Source organism: Etheostoma cragini, chromosome 23 (assembly GCF_013103735.1).
Source record: "Etheostoma cragini isolate CJK2018 chromosome 23, CSU_Ecrag_1.0, whole genome shotgun sequence".
Taxonomy (NCBI): Eukaryota; Metazoa; Chordata; class Actinopteri; order Perciformes; family Percidae; genus Etheostoma; species Etheostoma cragini.
In genome coordinates, this window is record NC_048429.1 from 6,158,024 (window position 1) to 6,181,701 (window position 23,678).

At 39.8% G+C, this 23,678-nt stretch overlaps 2 protein-coding genes across 4 annotated transcripts; both read left to right on the forward strand.

The window, feature by feature from the left end:
* The first annotated feature begins 6,995 nt into the window (after window positions 1-6,995).
* Window positions 6,996-12,053, forward strand: depdc4 (DEP domain containing 4). Its single transcript, XM_034863065.1, has 9 exons — window positions 6,996-7,149; window positions 7,994-8,423; window positions 8,604-8,758; window positions 8,889-9,084; window positions 9,309-9,559; window positions 9,729-9,871; window positions 10,024-10,149; window positions 10,356-10,434; window positions 10,566-12,053. Exons 1-9 carry the CDS (start codon window positions 7,074-7,076, stop codon window positions 10,763-10,765), a joined length of 1,656 nt encoding a protein of 551 aa, XP_034718956.1. The 5' UTR covers window positions 6,996-7,073; the 3' UTR covers window positions 10,766-12,053.
* Window positions 12,054-12,717: 664 nt separating this feature from the next.
* On the forward strand, window positions 12,718-23,009 carry scyl2 (SCY1 like pseudokinase 2). 3 transcript variants are annotated; one of them, XM_034863044.1, is made up of 19 exons: window positions 12,718-12,886; window positions 14,628-14,854; window positions 15,017-15,174; window positions 15,732-15,876; window positions 16,469-16,618; window positions 16,728-16,949; window positions 17,406-17,522; window positions 17,657-17,782; window positions 18,491-18,667; window positions 18,933-18,944; window positions 19,142-19,264; window positions 19,672-19,785; window positions 19,995-20,127; window positions 20,216-20,334; window positions 20,509-20,609; window positions 20,802-20,871; window positions 21,012-21,089; window positions 21,191-21,313; window positions 21,404-23,009. In XM_034863044.1, the coding sequence occupies exons 2-19, from the start codon at window positions 14,678-14,680 to the stop codon at window positions 22,034-22,036; spliced, it is 2,778 nt and encodes a 925-aa protein (XP_034718935.1). In that variant the 5' UTR covers window positions 12,718-12,886; window positions 14,628-14,677; the 3' UTR covers window positions 22,037-23,009. The 3 variants fall into 3 exon arrangements, with proteins under 3 accessions (XP_034718935.1, XP_034718936.1, XP_034718937.1); XM_034863045.1 differs by having other exon boundaries at window positions 14,658-14,854; XM_034863046.1 differs by lacking the exon at window positions 18,933-18,944.
* The last annotated feature ends 669 nt before the right edge of the window (window positions 23,010-23,678 follow it).

The window sequence follows — 23,678 nt, forward strand, 5'->3', positions numbered from 1 at the left end:
CCCCCCCCCCCCCCCCCCCCCCCCGTCTTTCAATCCTAGTGACGTCCCTGAGTAGAAGTACTGATGTAACTTCTTTACCCAAGTAAAAGTAACAAAGTACAGGCTTTGAAATGTACTTAAAGTATAAAAGTAAAAGTAGCCTTGATAATGACAATCATTTTTTAGAGTGCAAGCTGAGAAACTTCAGTGGACATGGATAAAAGACTCTTTATATGGCATTGGGTACATTTTAAATGGATGTCTGCCAGTAGGCCTTAAACATCCCAAATCTGATAATGCAGTGTAACTACTGTAGCATGTAAATAATCCACCTAAAATACAAACGGGAGCAATCGCCATTATGAATCAACAGCCAGGTGTAACCTAGCTAACAGGTGAAGAACACAAATAACTAAATCACTAGCAATAGCAGAACTATACACCAACAGGTTTAAATTAACTTATAATATCAATTATACGACTTACAGTTCTCAAAGATGCACACAAACAATCTTAACTGATTATCCTCCGACGGGACGGTCTCTTCTTTTCTCTCACTTTTTTCTCCGTGTGCCGTGCGCGCCCGCTCGCGGTGTGAGGCGCGTGTCCGCGCCAATACATCCACAATCACACCTGATAGACGACCTTGTGTACAAAACTAAAATAACGAACCAATTTTGTAAAATTTAAGGAGTAGAAAGTAGGCCTACCTATATTCGTGTTAAAAAGTCAGGAGTAAAAGTAAAAAGTCAACACAAAAATAAATAGTAGCCTAAAATAGGCCTATCCAAAGTTGAAAGTAGTTGGCTAATGTGTTACTTTTCATTTCGGACACGCACCTGCCTTTGTTTAAATAAACAAGACGCATGCCAACACATACAGGATCAACAACATACCGAAAAAAAGTACAGGAGGAGTGGTATTCAACACAAAGGACTGTTTGGGTTTCCGAGACAATGCTAAGAGACAACAGGTGTGGTTTTACAGTAAGCAAAAGTAGATAACAGAAGTGCATATTTGATAAGAGTTTTGTGGAGTTGTGTTGCATCAAATTTGCAAAAACATTAGTCAAGGCAATTCCCTAATTAATCTGAATCAAGGAAAATGTGGCAATGGCGTAGGTGAAAAGTAAAAAATGGAATGGGAAGATCTTGTAATAACTAATAGGTCTAACTAAGATCCTTAATGCCAAACTATTGAGTTAGAGGCCAACAATAGTTGAGGTTTTATTTGTATAGTAGATTAAGCATTAAGTCGGTCTTATTACAGCCCTGTAGCACTGGATGCATTGTCTATATGATCGACCTTTCATTTTGAAGAAGCCTTTTGAACTCTGTCCAAGTCCTAGGTTTGAATGGTTTTGCAGTAGTTAATTAACAATAAAATAGCAATTTGTAATAATTTTACATTAATGACTCGATGTTAAAGAGATGAATAATGCTTTTGTGCGCTAGACTGTCCTAGCATTGCTGTGGAATACAGTATATCCAAAGTAAAAGGGATTACTGAAAGAACTACTTGAGTTTAATCAGCCATTTAGCCAGCTGTTTTGATTCTGCTATTGTGCACTAATTGATGTATTTCTTGGTCCAGGTATTGATACTGTATTTGGATAAACGTATGCGTTATCATTACGATTTATTTAAGTTAGGCTGATTTAAGCTTTGGTAATGGAAGCACGGTTTGCAGAAGTAATGCTGTACCTGTTGATCAGGCATTCATATCTCTACATGACAAATGAAGAACAACACCATTATGGCGGCCTTTTTGTTTTCAGTTTTACTGAAGCATACTGTAGTACTGAAGGAAGGAGAAATACTGGTAAACGCAACACTAATGTAGCTGAATAACGTTGAAGGCATATTTTTCTCTGATAATTTGTAAAATTTAGACTGATATGAAATGAAAGCAATAAGGACACAATAACGTATTAGGCTAACCTTAGCTCAGGTTAATATTTTTAATTTTCAGGGGCTTTAAGCCTGTTTTTAGTGCCATATCTTGGTCAAATATCTTAATTGTAACTTTTCTAGATTTTACTTAAAAAATTGACATGATTGCTTTTACAAAAGATGTGAGAAATAATAACTTAATAATGTTTCAGGCTACTAATTTAATCTTTGGTTAAGCATGACGCCTCAGTTGGATTGTATTTTGTTAGGTTTTGTGAAGCCATGGCCATGAAATAGTAATTTACAGTCAAATCTCATTTAAGTCAGCATCTTTTGTTCTTTACATACACTGAAATCATGTTTTATTGCACTTTATGTTGCTGAAACGTCTAATAAAGGTTTCATTGATGTTATAAACATAAATAAATTTTGAAAAAATGACGGTGTTTGTGCACTGTGAACAGACCCTTATGCTGCGGTCAATATTTCAGGCTCAATTTGTGTATTATATATATGTACAGTATAAAACAATGTTGAATATCATCAGGCGCTGACGTGGAAGACCCAGGTGAAGAAAAGGAGAGGTCGGCCTAAAAACACCTGGCAGGGGGAGTTTCAGACAGACATAGGTCAAAATGAGACAAAAGAGAGGATATACCTGGTCTTAATACTGGTTAATAGCTATTAAAATCAGGTACACCACACAAATTAATGCATTATTAGTTCTTTGAACAACAATCTGATTTGTTATGATGTCCCAAACGCCATGCAAGCTTTTCACAGGCAAGGTACCAAACATATTCAAATTACAAAAATTTGGATATGTGTGTTTTGCTTGCAAACAAGAGAAAGGCAAATTGGATTCTAGATGTGAGCAAGGTGTTTTCATTGGCTATGACAAGAACAGCCCAGCCAATCTAGTTTACTATCCAGACACAGAAAGGGTCCAAAAACACAGGTAGGGGAAATTTACCACTAAAACAACCAAAGAAAGGAAAAACACAAACACTTGTGTCACACACAGAATCCGGGGATGTACATCCTAGGGTTGACAACAGTAAAGAGAATGTTGTTGATGAAAATGTACCAGGTCAGGGTGTTCAATGTGGTGCTACTGATACTTGACCTAAAAAGAATGAGCACACACAGCCAGGTGAAACCACAGAGACTGTGATTGGAAATAACCCACGAGAACTAAAATGAAACCAGTTCTCGTGGGTTCTTTCTGTCTTTTTCTGAAAACCCTCTAATGTAACTGAATTAGGACAATTCTGCAAAGATGAGTGGGCCAAAATTCCTCCAGGACGCTGTAAAAGCCTCATTGCACGTTATCGCAAACGCTTGGTTGCAGTTGTTGCTGCTAAGGGTGGCCCAACCAGTTATTAGGTTTAGGGGGCAATCACTTTTTCACACAGGGCCATGATGGTTTGGATTTTTTTTTCACCTTTATAAATAAACACCTTCATTTACAAATTGCATTTTGTGTTTACTTGTGTTGTCCTTGACTATTGTTTAAATTGGTTTGATGTTCCGAAACACTTAAGTGTGACAAACATGCAAAGGAACAGGAAATGAGGAAGGGGGCAAACACTTTTTCACACCACTGTAGAAGAAGTGCATCAGGGTTTTGTGTCAGTCTAAATGAAGGAAGCTCTTTCATATCCTGGAAAACAAGAAAACAACTGACAGAAGCACTGTCAACCTGTGAGGCTGAGGTCATGTCCTTAGCATTAACCATACAGGAATGCATTTACTTTAGAACAACTGCTCAAGGGTATAGATGCATGCCAATGTGCACAACAAAGGTGCATGAAGACAACCAAGGTGCCATAGTACTGGCCAAAAACCCAGTTCACAGACAGCGATGCAAGCACATCGATATTAAGTATCACTTTATTAGGGAAAATGTGAATAATGAAAAGTTTATTTTAGAATGTTGTCCTACTGAGCAAATGATGGCTGATGTTCTGACAAAGCCAGCTACTTAGCTAAAGTTGAAAAGATTAGCACAAAATATGTTTGGCATTTAAGGGTGTGAAGAGTGTTTACTGCTTAAAGATAATGAGGGAGATAAGAGCGAGTGGGCATGTTAATTATCATCTTTAGAAAACGCTCTCATCATTATGGTAATAGTGTCGGTTGCTATTTTCGAGGTATTACGGTGTTACGTTTATGTAAAGTATTACTTATCTTTTTTTTAATACCTGCGTGTATGCCATGTTTGTCAGTTGAGTTCCCTTGTATGCAATGATAGTGAAGGATGAACAGAGCCGTGCACATATGTGGAATAAATAACTTTATGAAACAAAAGCTCCGCTTATACTTCTACGTCAAGTTAAGCCTGCGCAAGTCAGCCAACTCAACAGTCTAGCTAGTGCAAACGAATGAAATACAAGAAATAGCTAATCCTAAGGTATCCAAGGCTCTCTATTCTTTACAATTAATATAGCCTGCTATCTCTATTAAAACAATATCAGTCCATATTATATAGATGGTTCCTATACGTAGACTAGGCTATGCACGAGCATCAGCATCATAAATACTGTATTAATCCCTAAAGGGAACTTCTGTAATTCTGTAGCATACCTACAGTACATACATCGTAGAACTTCTATTCATCTAACCATCGTGTTAATAAATTCAGACATACTTTAAATATGATCCTTGTCAACCATATTGCAATGAGCAAGTTCAGCGTATCATGCCTGAGTGTAGGGGTGTGTTTTTCTTTAGGAATGGGTAGGGCAGATATGTTGATTGTTTCCTTGTTTGGGCTGCCATGTTGAGTGCAGCTGCACTGAGAACATTATATTTCACACAATTTAAGCTCTTTTTTCTAAATGAAATAGGATTAGTCCAACAAATTGTTCGGTTTGTAATGCGCACCTAATCACCTCGTACCGAACGGTTCAATACGAATATATGTATCGTTACACCCCTGGTAATTTAATAGTCTTATATTGACCTGCAACTTATCTAATAGAGAGATGAGTTAGGTTTGATATGACTTTACCACACATTTTCACGGGCAGACAGAAAGGAGTTAACCTCTATCTGTCTGCCTGTGAAAATGTGTCTTAGCCTAAAGAAGAACTCAGCAGGAACACATTCTCTGGCCTAAACCTCCCCCCCATGCAGCTTTGATGTATCTAAAAGCGAACATTAGAGTTTTTAAGTAAGATTTTGCAAGGGAAAGTTTTGCATAGCCTCGGGGCTAAGCCCCCCCCCCCCCCCCCCCCCCCCCCCCCCCCCCCCCTTTGTCTTTCAATCCTAGTGACGTCCCTGAGTAGAAGTACTGATTAAACTTCTTTACTCAAGTAAAAGTAACAAAGTACAAGTAGCCTTGATAATGACAACCATTTTTTAGAGTGCAAGCTGAGAAACTTCAGTGGACATGGATAAAAGACTCTTTATATGGCATTGGGTACATTTTAAAGGGATGTCTGCCAGTAGGCCTTAAACATCCCAAATCTGATAATGCAGTGTAACTACTGTAGCATGTAAATAATCCACCTAAAATACAAACGGGAGCAATCGCCATTATGAATCAACAGCCAGGTGTAACCTAGCTAACAGGTGAAGAACACAAATAACTAAATCACTAGCAATAGCAGAACTATACACCAACAGGTTTAAATGAACTTATAATATCAATTATACGAGTTACAGTTCTCAAAGATGCACACACACAATCTCAACTGATTATCCTCCGACGGACAGTCTCTTCTTTTCTCTCACTTTTTTCTCTGTGTGGCGTTGCACGTCCGCTCACGAGGCGCTTGTCCGCGCTATTACATGAACAATTGCACCTGATAGACGACCTTTGGAAACAAGGTTGTAAGTAAAGTTACTAGCTAATTTTGTAAAATGTAAGGAGTAGAAAGTACCGATATTCGTGTTAAAATTTAAGGAGTAGGCTAAAAGTAAAAAGTCGCCACAAAAATAAATAGTAAAGTAGCAAAAGTTGCAAGTTGTAGGCTCCTTCGTTACTTCCCATCCCTGACACGCACACACACGACACACACACACACACACGGCACACGGCACACACACACACACACACACACACACACACACACACACACACAAACACACACACAAACACACATACATACACCTGCCTTTTTTTAAATTAAATAAGACACATGCGAACAAATATAGAATCTAAAACATACACCGAGAACAAAGCACAGGAGGAGTGGCATTCAACACAAAGGACTGTTCTAATTTCCGAGACAATGGTAAGAGACAACAGGTGTGGTTTTACAGTAAGAAAAAGTAAATAACGGAAGTGCATGTTTGATAAGAGTTTTGTGGAATTGTTGGGCATCAAATTTGCAAAAACATTAGTCAAGGCAATTCCCTAATTAATCTGAATCAAGGAAAAGGTGGCGTAGGTGAAAAGTAAAAAATGGAGTTGGAAAATCTTGTAATAACTTGTAGGTCTATCTAAGGTCCCTAATGCCGAACTATTAATTCACTATGTTCATACGTATTACTGTTAAAATGAAAAGAAAAAGTGTCTTTAGGCTTAATTTTACAACTGTGGCCTGGCTTTGTGTGAATCATGAGCACACATCCAGATGATTTATGTGTGACAGATGGAGTCAAACTTTATTTGTTGGGTAATATGCCTAGATAGATAGATAGATAGATAGATAGATAGATAGATAGATAGATAGATAGATAGATAGATAGATAGATAGATAGATAGATAGATAGATAGATAGATAGATAGATAGATAGATAGATAGATAGATAGATAGATAGATAGACAGATATTTATTCCAATATAATGGGAAATTATAGTGTTACAGCAGCAAAATATCAGTCACACAGCACAAAATTCAAATATAAATGAAATACTAGGAAACAATATACATACATACAATATATATGAAATAATAACTAAAAATAAAATGAAAAAAACTAATAACACTGCAGTCTGAGGAAAAAGAGACGGCGAATCATGTCCTGATTTCATGTAGGAAATAAAATCAAGAAAGACGGGTCATTATAGCAGGATTACATTCATTAGGAGCAGTAGGTAACGGGCAGTAGGAGGCAGTAATGCGACGCATAGGATGCCAAACCCGGAAAAAGAAGAAGAAGAAGAAGAAGAAGAAGAAGAAGAAGAAGAAGCAGAAGAAGAAGAAGTAGAAGAAGAAGGTGGCGGTGTGTACGTCACACGTAGAGCTCGTGATGGCGGTTGATTTGACTCCGCGTTTTAGAAGGTTGAACAGCCAAACGAAGAGTTTTCGTGAAAATATACAGCATGGTAAGGTCTGAGTAACATCGCTAAATATGTTTAAAGTTGGCGTATCTCCCCTCGGTATAATTACAAGCACACAAACTAAGCAGACTGGCGTCTGTCCTGCATTAAAAACGTTAACAGCACGGTATATGTTCCCCTGTTTTACCTTAGGGAAAGTGTAATATCATATTTGTTATTACGGATGCATTGACGTGTAATCAGCTTTTGATTATTGTTGTTGGTCGATGTGGAGCTAATTTGAAATAATACTCTCTAAAAGTAAAGGAAAAAAACATGGAAAGGTAAAGAAGTAGGATGCAAAACAGCAACTTGCGGTTAAAGATAGATTCAATTGAAATGTTAAATTAGAAATAATGACGTTAATGATAATAAGACTAAACAATGATTTAACAACACAACATTAAGGAGCAATAAGCAGTATTAACTATTTTTATTTATTTAGTGGAATTGAAGTTTAAAGTAGCACAAAATGGTTATACTCAAGGAAAGTACTGTACCTGAACTATACACATAACTTGAGTAAATCTACTGTGACGTTGAATAGTTACATTTCAGTAATGCTACTGATTTTTATTAAAATTGTGAATAAACTACACTTTAAACGTTAACTGTCATTTTTATAACATACAGTAGAATAAGCTAAACTCAAATATATGTGATAAGACTTTTCCACTGTTCTTTCACTGAGGTCTTATTTTCCACCATGCAGTATTTGCGCTTCCTGCTAACCTTTTGATTTTAGACAAAACATGTAAATTGTATAAAATCAGTTTTTTAAGATATGTCAATGGCTCTGAGATGTAACTTGTTTTGACCTCATTTCCTTTAACCCTATATCTCCTAATAGGTTTCTCTGGGCCTTTTGGTGCCACCCAGCTGTGGCACAACATCATCCAGGCCCTGCAAACCCAGGTGGAGGTGCGTCGCTGTAGAAGGCATCTACGCGTTCATGCCGAATGTTTCACAGGCTCTGACGCTGTGGATGCTGTCCTCAGTTATTTGATGCAGAATGTGGTGTTTTGCACAAGTGAAGTGTCTCGCCTCAAAGCTGCTCGACTCTGCCAGGCTCTGATGGAGGCCAAGGTGTTCGAACCAGTGGGTACGAAGCTGTTTTGCAGAGACAAAGAAGTTGCCTTTGAGGACAGCAGCTGCAGCCTTTACCGTTTCCTGGAATATAAAGTGTTAGCCAATTCTGCCTTGAAGGGGTCCGATTGCCATAGTGACACAGAAAACATGCCACCAGAGGAACAGGGGCTAAAGAGGAAGAAGAGCTCCAGGTTGGTTTTACTTTTAAATTCTTAACTGACTAATTTTATTCAGTATAGAAGAACAGTGCATTGAAATGTATCACTCAGATACACATCAGACATGAAAAGGCATATATGTGATATAGACTTGATATTGGCATATATCTCTAGGTAACATCTATGAGTGCTTTATCACCCTTGTGGTTTCAGGAGGCTGAATGAACTGAGGACAATCTCTAATCCTCTTGCTGTTGGACCATCAGACAGGAGAGTTGAAAGGCTGTTAAGAACCATCAACCTGCGACCAACCTTCTCTCCAGCTTTAAACGCTACCCCCATTACTTCTGCCATTTTGTCCAAAACTGGTAGGACTGAGCTCTTATTTCAGTCAGTTTTTGCTAGTATAGTGGGGGAACAACAGTCCATGACTTGAGTCATGAGTTTATTATGGACAGATATTTTCCTTACTCTTTCTACTCTTTTCTTCTTCACTAGTGGTTGCTGAGGTTTGGAAGCAGCAGACACTCCTGCTGCTGCTGCAGATAGTAGAGCTGCCAATGCTGGACTGTATCCTGACTTCACCTGCCAGGGTTCAGCTCCGTGCCTGCAGAGCTCCTCTGGCCACCCAGGACCTGGTTATCTCTAACACATGTCTGGAGAGAGAGCTGCCCAACCCCCTAAATCTACTCCAGTCAGTGCTCTGATTATTACTTAATTTTTTGCATATTTTACATAGAACTAGAATTATGTAAACCTATCTTGGTCCTGCATTGTCAACATTTGACAGAGAAAGTTACTTCTGATCAGTAACCTTTTGTAGTTTTAATAGCAATAACAATTTGTCCTTGTATTCTACCTCCCGTACAGTGACATTAAAGAAACATGTTCTGTTTCATCACCCTTTGTTTGTTTTAGGTTGGATGGGTGGCTGTTGGCAGCGGCAGACTGCTTGGAGCTCTTTCCCGACCAGCTGATTGTGGTTGCAGGGGAACAGCTCAGCCAACAAGTTGGAAATGCCTTTACTGAAGATGAGCAGGCAGAGCAGATGGCAAGCCAAAAGAAACTGCTCTTTGACACCATTGCCAAGTACTACAGTGGACAGGAAAAAGCTCCGCTGCTCTCAGGACGCCACCTTGACATACATGCTGCCATTCTGAATTTGCTGGGTGAGACGTAGAAAGGTTTAATGGCAATTTGGGGTTTTAAAATTCAATTTAAAACTGTGGAGCAACAACAGATTCTGGTCTGGCACAGTTGTACATGTAAAGCAATATGTCACAGTCCAACTGGGGTTTGTAATCGATGGCTTGACCACATTTTGCTTTTGTTTTCCAGATGAAGGCAAGTTGCAGGATGCCATCAAAGCATCTCAGTTGTGTTTTCGACTGCTGGAGACAAGTGTGAGAGATGAACTCAGGAGACTACTGGCATTCATGGCCACAGCAGCTCTCCCAGATGCTTGCCGTCTTCAAAAACAGGTCATTTTTCGCCAAAGCAGCTTTATTGTTCACAGCCCATGTTGTACATTGATCAACTGCTTTTTTAGATTCAAGTGTAGCTTGTAGGATTAAAAAATAAAGGTTTGATCAATGGTCACTTATGTTAGACTTTCTGGTGTGTTTTCTTTCAGATTGATAACAGGGCCTTGGTCAGCCGCACTTTTCAAAGAGCAATTGTCCAGAATCATGAACTGACTCGATCCCAAAGTGAAACCCTGGTGTTGTTTCTCATGGACAAATGCACTGAGCTCTTCAAGGTACACTTTCATTTTTTTTTTTTAGGTGTCACTTAGATGCTATTTTATAGACGGTGGAAAGGTTTCACATCACCTAAACATCTTTATAGAAAATATAATTGAATCAAGTTTTATTAAGTTGCTACTTTGTCAGTATAGCATAACACAAAACATTTGATTTATCATTTGTAAAAGTTCCTTTCTCTTTTTTACTGTAATGAATACAGACTCCTATGTCCCTTATTGAAGCTGTGAGGAGAACACTGAAGACTATGCAGCAGGGAAAAGACCCTGACTCAATTGCCAGTGAGTCAAAAACAACTAAATACGCACACATTGGCTGGCATTACATATTTCCCAATCATATAAAAAAATAGGCATGCATATGCTCAGTGGACAGCTCCTGTCAAAATCTAATTCCCCTCTGTGTGTTGCAGCGTTCACCTTCTGCCAACAGGTGACGCCACAGGAGTATGAAGATCAGCGAGAGGCTACCACCCTGGAGAGCCTCAAACAGCTTCTCCATGACATTTCCTCCAGCAAAACCATACCTGCCAAGGAGAGGAGGAGGCTGCTCAAAGAGTTTGAAAAGCATCACCCCGTGGTCTTCCTCCAGCATTTATCCAGCACCTTCTGAAAAGTACCACTCAAGGTTTATTGTACCACTGAAAAGATAGTTTTCAGTGGTACAGCGCTTACACTGAAGAATGACAATTTAATGCACATCATGGGTCAAATTCAAGTATAGACACCTATAGCATGACTTAACATTTCTTTAAGTCACAAAGTTTTATTTGTATAGTAGATATATCATTAAGTCGGTCTTATTACAGCCCTGTAGCACTGTATGCATTGTCTATATGATCGACCTTTCATTTGGAAGAAGCCTTTTGAACTCTGTCCAAGTCCTAGGTTTGAATGGTTTCGCGCTAGTTTATTAACAATGACATAGCAATTTGTAATCATTTTACATTAATGACACTGATTTGATGTTAAAGAGATGAATAATGTTTAGAAAGGGCATTAGCTTTTGTGCACTAGACTGTCCTAGCATTGCTGTGGAATACAGTATATCCAAAGTAAAAGGGATTACTGAAAGAACTACTTGAGTTTAATCAGCCATTTAGCCAGCTGTTTTGATTCTGCTATTGTGCACTAATTGATGTATTTCTTGGTCCAGGTATTGATACTGTATTTGGATAAACGTATGCGTTATCATTACGATTTATTTAAGTTAGGCTGATTTAAGCTTTGGTAATGGAAGTACGGTTTGCAGAAGTAATGCTGTGCATGTTGATCAGGCATTCATATCTCTACATGACAAATGAAGAACAACATTATGGCGGCCTTTTTGTTTTCAGTTTTACTGAAGCATATTGTAGTACTGTAGTAAGGAGAAATACTGGTAAACGCAACACTAATGTAGCTGAATAACGGTTAATTCTAACTTTATTCTGTTAGAGATGAAGGCATATTTTTCTCAGATGATTTGTAAAATTTAGACTAATATGAAATGAAAGCTATAAGGGTACAATAATGTTCAATAATTCAACCATTGCTCAGGTTAATATTATTTTTAATTTTTAGGGGCTTTAAGCTTGTTTTTAGTGCCATATCTATGTCAAATGTCTTAATCGTAACTTTTTAGGATTTTACTTGAAAAATGGACATGATTAATTTTACGAAAGATGTGATAAATAATAACTTAATATTGTTTTAGGCTACGAAATTAATCTTTGGTTAAGCGTGACGCCTCAGTTGGATTGTATTTTGTTTTGGTTTGTGAAGCCATGACCATGAAATAGTAATTTACAGTCAAATCTCATTTAAGTCAGCATCTTTTGTTCTTTAAATACACTGAAATCATGTTTTATTGCACTTTATGTTGCTGAAATGTCTAATAAAGGTTTCATTGATGTTCTCTCAAACAAGACTTTGCTGTAATCTATTTTAGTGCTGGAGGTGGAGACTGGAGGTCTTTTGTCGACGGCCTACCCCCCCAAGGGGTGCCAGGCATAAGTAAATCTGTGTATTATAAGTTCTTAATACTGGTTAATAGCTATTAAAATCAGGTACACCTCACAAATTAGTGCATTAGTAGTTCTTTGTAGAACAATCTGTGGTCTGTTATGATGTCCCATTTGCCCTGAGTCATCTCTAAGACGTGCAACACTCACTGAAAATAATTTCAAGGTTTGTGTAAAAGACTCAAACAGAGGAGATGAAGACAAGTAAAACATAAAATTAAAAAATAGACACTATTTTAAAATACATATATTACATACTAGATACATCACGAATCATTTGGTTACAATATACTGTGATAGAAACACTTTTTATAGAGAAACTGCATTAAAATAAAAACATAACTGTTAAAAGTTGTGGTGCCCCCCACCACAACTTTTTTAACAGTTAACAAATTTGTGAAAAGATGACTGGACAAATTTAAATTTATGTATATGAAATTTACCAAGAAGGACTATGACATTTGTCATAAAATTTAATGAATTAAAAAAGTCATGCTAAACCCTCAGATTACGTTGATGCACCCATAGACGTGAATGCACCTGACAACCCGGAAGTAGGGTAGTTCGTTACATAGACACAGAGGTTCGTTCACTAGCGCACTAGCTACCTAGCTAATTTCGTATGCCCCTGGAAGACATGGGTGCTGTGTTTCTCAACCATTACTAACAGCGTTACAGCTGAGAGTCTGCTTATAACAAGAAAAAAAACTAAGAGCCATCTTCACATCAAGGTATTTAGTTGGAGGGTGTTGGAGTTCTGAATAGAAACAAATGGTCTATGAATGTGATGACAGTAACGTCACTGTCTACTTGCGCATTGTTAGCTAGTTAGCTTGGGAAGGTAGCTACCGTGATCTGTTTGTGTATAAAAAGTATTTCACTGTAGCTAACAGATTGCAACGATGAGGTCAGCCTTCTTGAGCTCGATAGCCAGATAGAGGGTTAACAGAAGGGTTGTGAAGGTAGCGTTAGCTGTCAACCGCTAACGCTAGTGTCACAATGCTGTGCTAGTTTTGATGTTTGCGTGTAAACAAGTCCATTAACTTCGCTAGCTAACAAAAAGCTATTTTCAATCAAACATGACAATCATGCGAAGCAACAAATATACAATTTAATGTCTTAACCCAACGCGAAAATTAGCTTTACACGAATAGTTAGTCAGATCATAACCATGTTATTAAGCTGTTAAACTGATACCCTGACGGCTATAGCTAGCTGGTTTTGGTGAGGTGTACAAACGCTGCTTCCAGTTTATGTCTGTTCGTCTGGCCACTACCTAGCTCAACGTCATAATGTTGACAGATGTCAGTTCGTGTAAAGTATATAAGATTGCTTTCGTAACGTTACAACAATATCGTTAAAGTTACTCTGGTAAATGCATCCTTCGAACCTGTTGAAGATAAACGATTTTAACAGCTTAATGCCAATGGAAATATTTCATAAAATAGTATTTAATAATTAGGCCTTATGGCCCTTTCTGTCTGGCATATGTTGGTTCCTTCATGTATTTTTGTCTCTACCGTCTATCTATCTGAGACTGTGCCGCAATGTTAGGATTCCCTTACAGTTGTGTATGTAAGGCAAGAAATACTGCAATCTTTCTCAACACACTTCAAAGGAAACTATATTGAGCTAGTCAAGTTGATCTGGCTTTGTTACAAAATGACTGGGAGTGAGAAATATTGACACACTGACATTAAACATTGACAAAGCTGTTATCATCAGATTGAGCCATGCTAATCGGATAGATCATTTCATATTTATGTGCACTCTCTGGCTGTTCATAGTGTTACATGAGTTGGCATTACACACAGGGATTCTCTTTAACAGAATTAGCCAGGGTGAATATGGCAAGGGCCTTCACATTTTTTATAAAGATTCAGTGTGCTTTGATCTATTTAATACGGCTACTTATTTATTGGAATGCATAAATCTGTGAGAGATGAATTATGCATACTGTACTGTGTGCATCTCAATTTATAGACAAGCTTCTTCAGCATTGTGAAAAAAAACACCAAAGAACTGTAAGACAGATGAAAACCCTAAAGAAACTGTTAACATATAAATAATTTGGCTATATAGCTGTCATCCATGTTCTTTTGTCCGACTTCTGGTTTCCTCCCATGTTTTCAAGTCACTCTGAAGTATTTTGAAAGAGAGCCCTAATGTGCTGTGGCTGAGTTTGCTCTGAGTCATTTTATATTTTTGGGGACAGCTTCTGTTATGGTGCTTATTCTCCTCAGCTAGCACAGGCAGGATGCTATTGGGCACCTTGAGGTGCACAATTTCAAGCCGGTGCATTAGATTGCATGTCTAATGGATTGTGAAGGTGTTTGCCTAGCTAGAACCGGTGAGGCTACAGCTGCCACTTCCAGTGATTGCAAAGACTGTTGTTGTTTGGACATTACTGACTGGTCTATACCTCTTAGTTAAAAAAAACAACATTTTTATTTGACTGCTGACCTTTCCTAGGTGGTCTGTCATCCACCTCTCTCACTTCAGCTGCCACTTTAGGCGTGAACATGGAGTCTATGCTGAACAAGTTAAAAAGCACCGTCACCAAAGTGACGGCGGATGTCACCAGTGCTGTCATGGGCAACCCAGTGACACGGGAGTTTGAAGTTGGGCGACATATTGCCAGCGGAGGTCCTGGTTTGTGTTGGAGAATCTACAATGGCACTAAGAAGTCTACCAAACAGGTGCGAGTGTAAATATCCTCCCTCTGATCAGACCAGCTCCAAATGATAAAAAATTAGATTTTAATGTATAAACTACAGACTTTGCTTGTACTGTTGTTAAAATCAATTGAGGACTCGATGGATCTAATTCCAGTGCTTTGTTGTCTGTCTTTGACCCTCCAGGAAGTGGCAGTGTTTGTGTTTGATAAAAAGATGGTTGATAAGTACCAGAAATTTGAGAAGGACCAAATTGTTGATTCACTGAAAAAAGGGGTGCAACAGCTGACCAGACTGCGCCACCCACGTCTCCTGACTGTGCAACATCCTCTTGAAGAGTCACGGTGATTAACACACGCACGCACGCACACACACACACACACACACACACACACACACACACACACACACACACACACACACACACACACACACACACACACACACACACACACACACACACACACAAAATGAGTTACAGCTGAAATAAGGGCTGGACATTGGATTTGTCTTCATCTCTGCATGCATATGTGAGCCGAAGCTTTTCATGATCAAAGGACTCATTAGACTGGCTCATGAATTTTTCATGGCCCCTGAGGGAAGGATAAGGTTGAGGCTGTGTTTTTCTTTTTTCTTTTTACCGCTTGGTTTTTCTTAAACCTTCACCCAATGCAGCTTTCTAAACTCAGAATAATTCAGTCTCTGTTTTTGCCTTTGGTCATGTTGCTATTTGTCTGTCTTTGTGTGTGTGTGTGTGTGTGTGTATGTATGTGTGTGTGTATATGACCCCCATATATATATATATATATATATATATATATGTATATATATAAAAAAACTCAACATTTCAAAAGCCGTTGTTTCAAATGAAACTGATGTTATTTCTGTATTCGGCCCTCAGAGACTGCTTGGCGTTTTGTACAGAGCCGGTGTTTGCCAGTCTGTCTAATGTGTTGGGCCAGTGGGAGAACCTGCCCTGCCCCATGCCCAACGACATTAAGGAGTACAAACTCTACGATGTGGAGACCAAGTATGGCTTACTACAGGTGAGAGGTCAGACAGGTTAGCTTGCTCGGTGTAGGCCTGCACCTAAGAATTCATCTTTATTTTTGATAAATTGCCAAGTATTAAGTACATTTTTATTGACCCAACCTTTGTACACACACTGTGCACTGTCCACCTCTCACATGTATACTGAAACCTTTTATGAATGAGCACTCTAAATCTTGGTTGTCTGGCGGGTTTTAGTACCATCTGCATCTGGAATTCCAATATGCTTTCTTATGCTAATTTTTCTAGCGGCTAGAACAATAAGCGGCTAGAATGAATTAGCCAGTTGAACCAGCTCCATGCCTAACCTGTTAGTGTTAGGAAGTTTGCTCCAACACGATGTAGTACCAATGATATGAGGCCTCATCATTTGTCTCTCACAATTACTCCCATTGGTCTTAATTTCTGTATTCTTGCCTGTTCCACGGCTTAGATAAGTTACTGAAGGGAAATCATTGATTATTGATAGAGCTAGAAAATGTCTGCAATGTTTGCAAAATCAACCGTATACTAAACCTGTATTTAATACAAAAACATTTTTCACCCTTTTATATCAAAACTGACATTTTCATTTTTATATCCCTTTAGATCTCGGAGGGTTTGTCCTTTCTCCACAGTGGGGTGAAAATGGTCCACGGCAACTTGTGTCCAGAGAACATCATCCTCAACAAGAGTGGAGCCTGGAAGATTATGGGATTTGACTTCAGCATCTCCTCTACTAACCCCTCAGATGCTGAGGTGTTTTGCAAGACTTATACTCCTTTAGTACAGTCTGTCTTACTCCCAAGCTTACTGCCTTCAAGATGCAAAATACAAGCTAAATATCATGTTCTCTCGTCCTCTGCAGCTTAAGTACACATGTAAAGAGTGGGAGCCGAACCTCCCGCCACTCTGCCTCCCCAACCCCGAGTACCTGGCCCCTGAGTACATCCTGTCCGTTAGCTGTGACTCCGCCTCCGACATGTACTCGCTGGGCGTGGTCATGCATGCCGTCTTTAATGAGGGCAAGCCTGTTTTCAAAGTCAACAAGCATGACATATTTAAGAGCTTCAGCAGGCAACTGGACCAGGTAGGTGGAGGTGTGCCACATGTTTGAGAATGGCCAATGACTGGATAGACACACAATCATAAATCTTTCATTAAAAAAATGGAATTTAAGAAATTGTACTTGCTGCTTCAATACAGGGCCAATAATTTAATTTCCAAACATGCTTACTTTCTCATGTTTATCTCTCTGATAAGTCCTGTCGTCTTCTAAGAGTTGTGTCATTGTCCAGCCCAAAGGGCAGCCGTTTGTCTGGTCCAGATTTGGTTAAACCGGAAACATGTTTGAATTAATCCTGATTATTGTGACTGGACACACTCCAGGACCAGCTGCCCCAAGCTAATGTGGACTTGAGCTACAGCCCATTTATTTTTAATTGTCTGCTGTATTATAAAAATATCACGAGAGTGATACTATTACCAATCAAACACTGGTTTTATTATTCTCCTCTCCATTATTTCTATGTCTTTTCAATTATAGCTGAGCAGCATAAGTCCAGCAGTGTTGAACAAGATCCCAGAGGAGGTTCGGGAGCATGTCAAAATGCTGCTCAGCGTCACCCCCAACGTCCGACCAGATGCAGACCAGATGACCAAGGTTTGTTTTGTCACGACATGCATGAAGAGACAAACAGTCACATATTTTCATAGTATGTGCTTCTGTGGGTAATATCTGACCACTTTTTCTTTAAGGGAAACATTTCTTTCTTTCTGTGTTTGTGTCAAATTCAGATCCCATTTTTTGATGACGTGGGTGCTGTGACCCTGCAGTACTTTGACTCCCTCTTCCAGAGGGATAACCTACAGAAGTCCCAGTTCTACAAAGGCCTCCCTAAAGTCCTGCCCAAACTACCCAAGGTAATTTTTTGTATATTTGGTAAAGAAAACACTCACGCATGCTCTCTGTTTCTTTGTGCATAAACCTTGGCACACAAACACAAAGGCAGACAAGCAACTTTGAGACAAGATCTGGTTTCTGGTTCCTGTTTTGTTCTTTTTTTTCTTCTTCTCAGTCTTTTTTTTATATTCTAGCTTGTTATGTGCTCTCTAGTCTACATCCACAACGTTCCACATCCGGGATTGCTCCGTTGCTGGAATTTCCACCAGATTTCACTCTTTTCAGCTAAATGCCGTTACATTCCACTTTCTCTGCGTTGAAATTTTAAACTTTGGTTGATTTATGAGGACTATGGTAAACTTCTCCTTAGATTGGACAGTTTTACCCTGCAGAAATCTGAGTTTTGTATTACACAAATAAAACAACTTTTGAACGTAGACGTGTTTCACCAAAACAGGTTCCTTCCTGAGGCTATTTTGCAGAGGCACCCTGGCTCTACTCGGTGCTTGGCACCACCCATGACCATTGTGATTGGTTTAATGAAATGCAAATAAACCAGAGCACGTTTTTCGCCAATCCTGCTGTGTGAACTTGCCAGACATTTTTCCTCAGTGCTGTGGAGGAAGGTCTGGCAAAGCGGGACTACGTGCTAGAAAGTCATCATGAACATACAGTATAAATACTCATTCCTGGCTTCTGGGATCCATTCTGTCTGTTCTTTCCCTCAGAGAGTGGTGGTGTATCGAATCTTGCCGGCGCTGACCTCTGAGTTTGTCAACCCGGACATGGTTCCCTTCGTGCTCCCCAACGTGCTGCTGATTGCAGAAGAGTGCACCAAGGAGGAGTATATTCGTCTCATCCTGCCCGACCTCACTCCTGTTTTCAAGCAGCAAGAGCCCATTCAGGTAGACACACACACACAAACACAGAACTCTCATGCAGTATGCACATGTCTAGCAACCCTTTGTTTAACCTTACTATTGTAGTCTAATCCTGTGTTGGCAAGCTAGCAATGCAATCTTTGCATGAGATTTTTTCCCGTTTGGCATTTGTTTGTTTGAGACTTGAAACAAGATTAATCAGCTTGAAAGAATGCTCTTTTTTGGGGTTTGGTCTGTCACTTTACCAAGACTTGTCTTTGTCTGTATTTTCCTTTTCATGCATCTACAGGCTAGTAATATGGTGAGTGGTCTCTGCTGTGAATATGCTCCAGTCACATGAGCTAGTTTGTGCATTGTTTTGTCCATTGTACTAAACGCTAAACTAAAGCCACTGAGAGCACTGTCTCTGTTAACTTCCACTTACTATTTTACTCGTATGTAGACAATAGCACAGTACTTTGACTCTTGCTTTCCTAACTGGGTCCCTGTGCTGTGTAGATTCTGCTGATATTCCTGCAGAAGATGGATCTACTGTTGACCAAGACACCCTCGGAGGACATTAAAAACAGTGTGCTGCCTATGGTTTACAGAGCTCTGGAAGCCCCTTCTGTTCAGATTCAGGTACAGGAGAGGAAAATGGGGCTGCTTAGTATTTAAGGTGCTTTTAAGATTAATTTAACACAGTCAGTCATTAACCAGAAAAGGGACCATCAGATCAATTTGCCAATGGTGGCAAAATTAGCGTTGGTTATTATCCTCATCAAATAATTCATGATTGAAGCAGCTATATTTTCGGCCATTTTAAAGATTTCTGGTTGCTTTGTACTTGTAACAGGTAGTGTCAATAGCCACAAAAATTGCGAGAATAGTTGTTTACTTTACATTGGTGCATATCGTTAGCATTCCACTTGGAACCTTGTACTCTTCGTTCCCATTTCATTGCTACTTTGAGAGCCCAGTAAGAATAAATATGCCCCGGCATCATCGAAATGTCAGAGTTCATGACATCTAATCTGTGGCCCGAGCAGGAGCTGTGCCTGAACATCATCCCAACGTTTGCCAACCTGATTGACTACCCGTCCATGAAGAACTCCCTCATCCCTCGAATTAAATCAGCCTGCCTGCAGACTTCTTCCCTTGCTGTGAGTCTCCATCGTCTTCATTTTAAGCTTGTGCCTTTCAGACTATCTGCCTATGCATAACTTGAATGCGTCCGTTGTTATGCCTGTAGGTGTTAAAACTTTTGCCCTTGACCTTCTCTAAGATGGTTTTACTATTAACTTTACCCACTGTTTACTACAAAGTGAAATTTTTCACATTTGTCTTTGTCTCTTCCTCTGTTACTGTGTAGGTACGAGTGAACTCTTTGGTGTGTCTAGGGAAAATTTTGGAGTATCTCGACAAGTGGTACGTCATTGATGAGATTCTGCCCTTCCTACAACAGATCCCCTCCAGAGAACCAGCAGTACTCATGGGCGTTCTAGGTAAAGAATCTTGACACGCTCCACTTCCTACTCATGGGATTAGAAAACTTCATGATTGGTTATTTGACTTTCCCACTTCTCGCTTTAGGAATCTATAAGTGCACCTTCAGCCACAAAAAATTGGGCATCCCCAAAGAGCACCTTGCCACCAAGAGTCTGCCCCACCTTGTGTCTCTTAGTATAGACAACAACCTCAACCTTAACCAGGTACTACACAGCCAAACACACATGCATACCTTTACATTTCGCTCACCTGCAAATCTATGAAAAACACATCGTATGATCTTAATCTTTACTTTGAGGTCAGCACATTTAATATCGTCTGGCTTAATTCTATTCAGTGTTTTTATAAAAATGTATCTGTAATGTTCCACGTTTCAGTTTAACTCGTTCATGGTGGTTATACGGGACATGCTGAGTCGCATGGAGAATGAACACAAGACCAAGTTGGAGCAGCTTCACATCATGCAGGAGCAGCAGAGGTGTCTGTCCCACTTTTTTTTTTTTTTTTTTTTAATTCTCTGATTAAATATGGAAGTGGTTTTATACAAATTTTCAAAAACACCTAGGGTCAGGGCTATTAACATGTGATAATGGCTAAATAAATATGATAATGGTACAACTTACCAGGCCTTTATGCTTTCTGATTTTGTTAATTTTGTGTCTTCTAACAGGAGTATAAACATCTCAAACCCAGGGAACCAATCTGAGCAGATCAAGAGCCCACCTAGCAGTGGAAACCAGGTGAGAGGTTGATTCTATGGCAACAAGAGTACATGGGTGTACTTATTGTGCCAGGAATGTTTTGCCTAAAAAAAGCCTTGAAATGTTGTGTTTGATGTTTTGGGCACTGCAGGGATTTCATGTAGTTAATTTGCTTTCAGATTGATGATATCTTTGGCAGCACAGGAGTTAACGGGAAAGAGAATGGATCTGCAGCAACAGCTCCACAGCCTAACAGAGTATGGAATCAGTGTCATACCTCGTTTACACAAATCTTCCCCTTTTGTCTATAAAGCAACAGCAATTTGTTCATGGCCCCTCTTCCTTTGCACCGCCCTAGATGTCTCTGACTCTGGAGGAGAAACAGCGATTGGCTAAGGAACAGGAGCAGGCAGCCAAACTTAGGAACCAGCAGCCATTAGCACCACAGAGTATGCAACCAGCCAACACCAACACCGCAAAGGTAATGCCTGAAAACGTCTTGTGTGCACAAACCTATGCTCAAACCTGTATTGCTTGCAGTGATACATTTAAGTCCCATTTTATGTTGCAGACTAAGGATCTGACAAGCAGCCTGCTCAATAGCATGACATCTCTAAACAGCCTGTCCTTGGCCAACACAGCACGACCAGCCCCAGTGCAGGGCACAACCATCCCTGCCTTCCCCCCCTCCGGCCCCATGGTGGGCTCCATGGGAGCCCCGGTCTCCAACGGCTTTAACCCACCCATGGGCTTCCAGACAGGCGGCATGGGGATGGGCATGCGTCCCTGCGTCCCCGCTCTCTACGGCGGCATGGCCACCACCACTAGCACCCCTAACTTTGGAGCCCTCACGCAGAATCAAGGATCTGTTGGACAGACAAATAAAGCCCCCAACTTATCAGCCTTGGACAGTCTTTTCACACCCAGCCAGACCAAAGTCACCCTCAACCAAATGGGTCCAAAGGCTACACCTGGCACCAACACCCCTTGGCTCAATCAGTTTGGTTCAGCCCAGAACGCTCAGACTCAGATGCAGGGTGCACCAGTAGGTGTAGGAGGAGTGCCCGGCGGGTTTGGGATGCAAGCAAACCCTTTTTTCAGCCCACAGAACTTTTCTCAAACTGCTGCTGCCCCTAGCCTGAACCAAAGTGGAATTAAACATAGTTCATCTGTCAACAATGATCTGAAAGACTTATTTGGCTAAACGTAAATTAAAAAAAAAAAATTTAAAAAATAGATGCCAGGTGAAGTATATTCCTTTAATATCTTTGTATAGAAGATCCTTAAATTCTCACAGAACAAGACACTAATTTAATGTGAAGATTACAAATCCTTTCAAGGACTTTGCTGATCGTGTTTTTAATCTGACCTGGTATGAATTCTGACTCTTGCTCACATTCAGCCGGAAAATTAACCTGCATCTGAAATTTTGTTTCTACTTGACCAGAAGTTTGGGTGGGAACTCCTTCTTCTATGCTGTGTTCTTTCAATGCTGGGGTTTCCTACTATTTTGTACTTGACATTCTTGGGAGTCTAAATGTTATGAGTTGATATTAATCCCAACTCGGTTTATTCAGGAAGGTTTAGAGTTCATTTCATGAGTGATTGAGTGGATTTCACTTCCTGAATACGTTGCATCAGAATGACCTCTTTCTAAAATTGGCAGTAAAAGAAGGGAAAAGTGGCTTCGCATCTGCTTAGTTTTAGGCTTCTGTATCTTTATTGCTTCTCCAGACTATTTTAGAATTTGCTGCATGTCTAAAGTGATCAGAGAGTTGGCTTAAAAACAAAAAACGCAAACACCAAAATGTCCAAGCCCAGTGGGAGGTAGCTCGATGTGTAGCACTGACAGGACTGCAGTCACTGATCTACATCCAGGAGGCTCCTCGGTGGAGGTCTGAAAAGGCGTGTAGAAAATTGACAGCCCAACAGTCGCGGTTCAGACGGGAAAAACCAAGTAGCCCCACTGCAGTCCGTCTCCATGGTAACTGTTTCACTGCAGCACCAGAAACCTGAAGCAGTTTGGGTTTTTTTACCCTTTGGACTCATTCTTTTATTATCAGGTTCCAAGGCTGCCAAGCTTGCTTTTTTCCTTTGAAAAAAACATGTTGAAAAGGGAAGGGTCAGTGTTGTCTGGTCAAAGTTTGTTGACTACCATTTCACCTCCTTTGATAACACAAAATCGTATCAATTTCTGTAAGTGCAGTATGAATGATTTATCTGTGTCTTATATTGGAACAGGACGTGTGGAGAAGCTATTACAGCAGTGTCCTTTTTAACAAGATGCTAATGCTAAAGGCGACGATTAAGGACCATATGCACTGCTTTGGCTATTGCCCCTTACATGTGTACACATGTAGGACCAGGACTCATTGGTTACGCAAGTATTAATATAATTTTTTTTAATCAGCTGTCTGGCATTAGCGTCTCAAATTCTTTTCTTTGTTGCATGTTATTGAACTTGACCTCAACAGATCTAAAGTTTTTAGCATCTTTTCTACTAATGATTCCTAATGATTCCAGTGACACCTTTTTTCACACATCCAGTTGGATTTGCTCCGGTGAAGTTTTTAAGCGTCTCAATCTCAATTCTGCAGTGCACCACCACCACCATTCTGTTGACCAATTTGTACAATGACGGAGATTGTCACTTTATATTTTGATTTCACCACTTTTCAGATGTCCGTGGAGCTGTGCTGGTGACATATTGTTATGAATTGTAGATATATAAAGTTATTTAAAGATGGATTGCTCTGTAAGGGCCTTGGGATTTTTATGCCCATCTGATAATGGTAAAGAGGCCTTAGATGAGTCGTGTGCAATAATCCTTATTGGTTGTTAAGGGT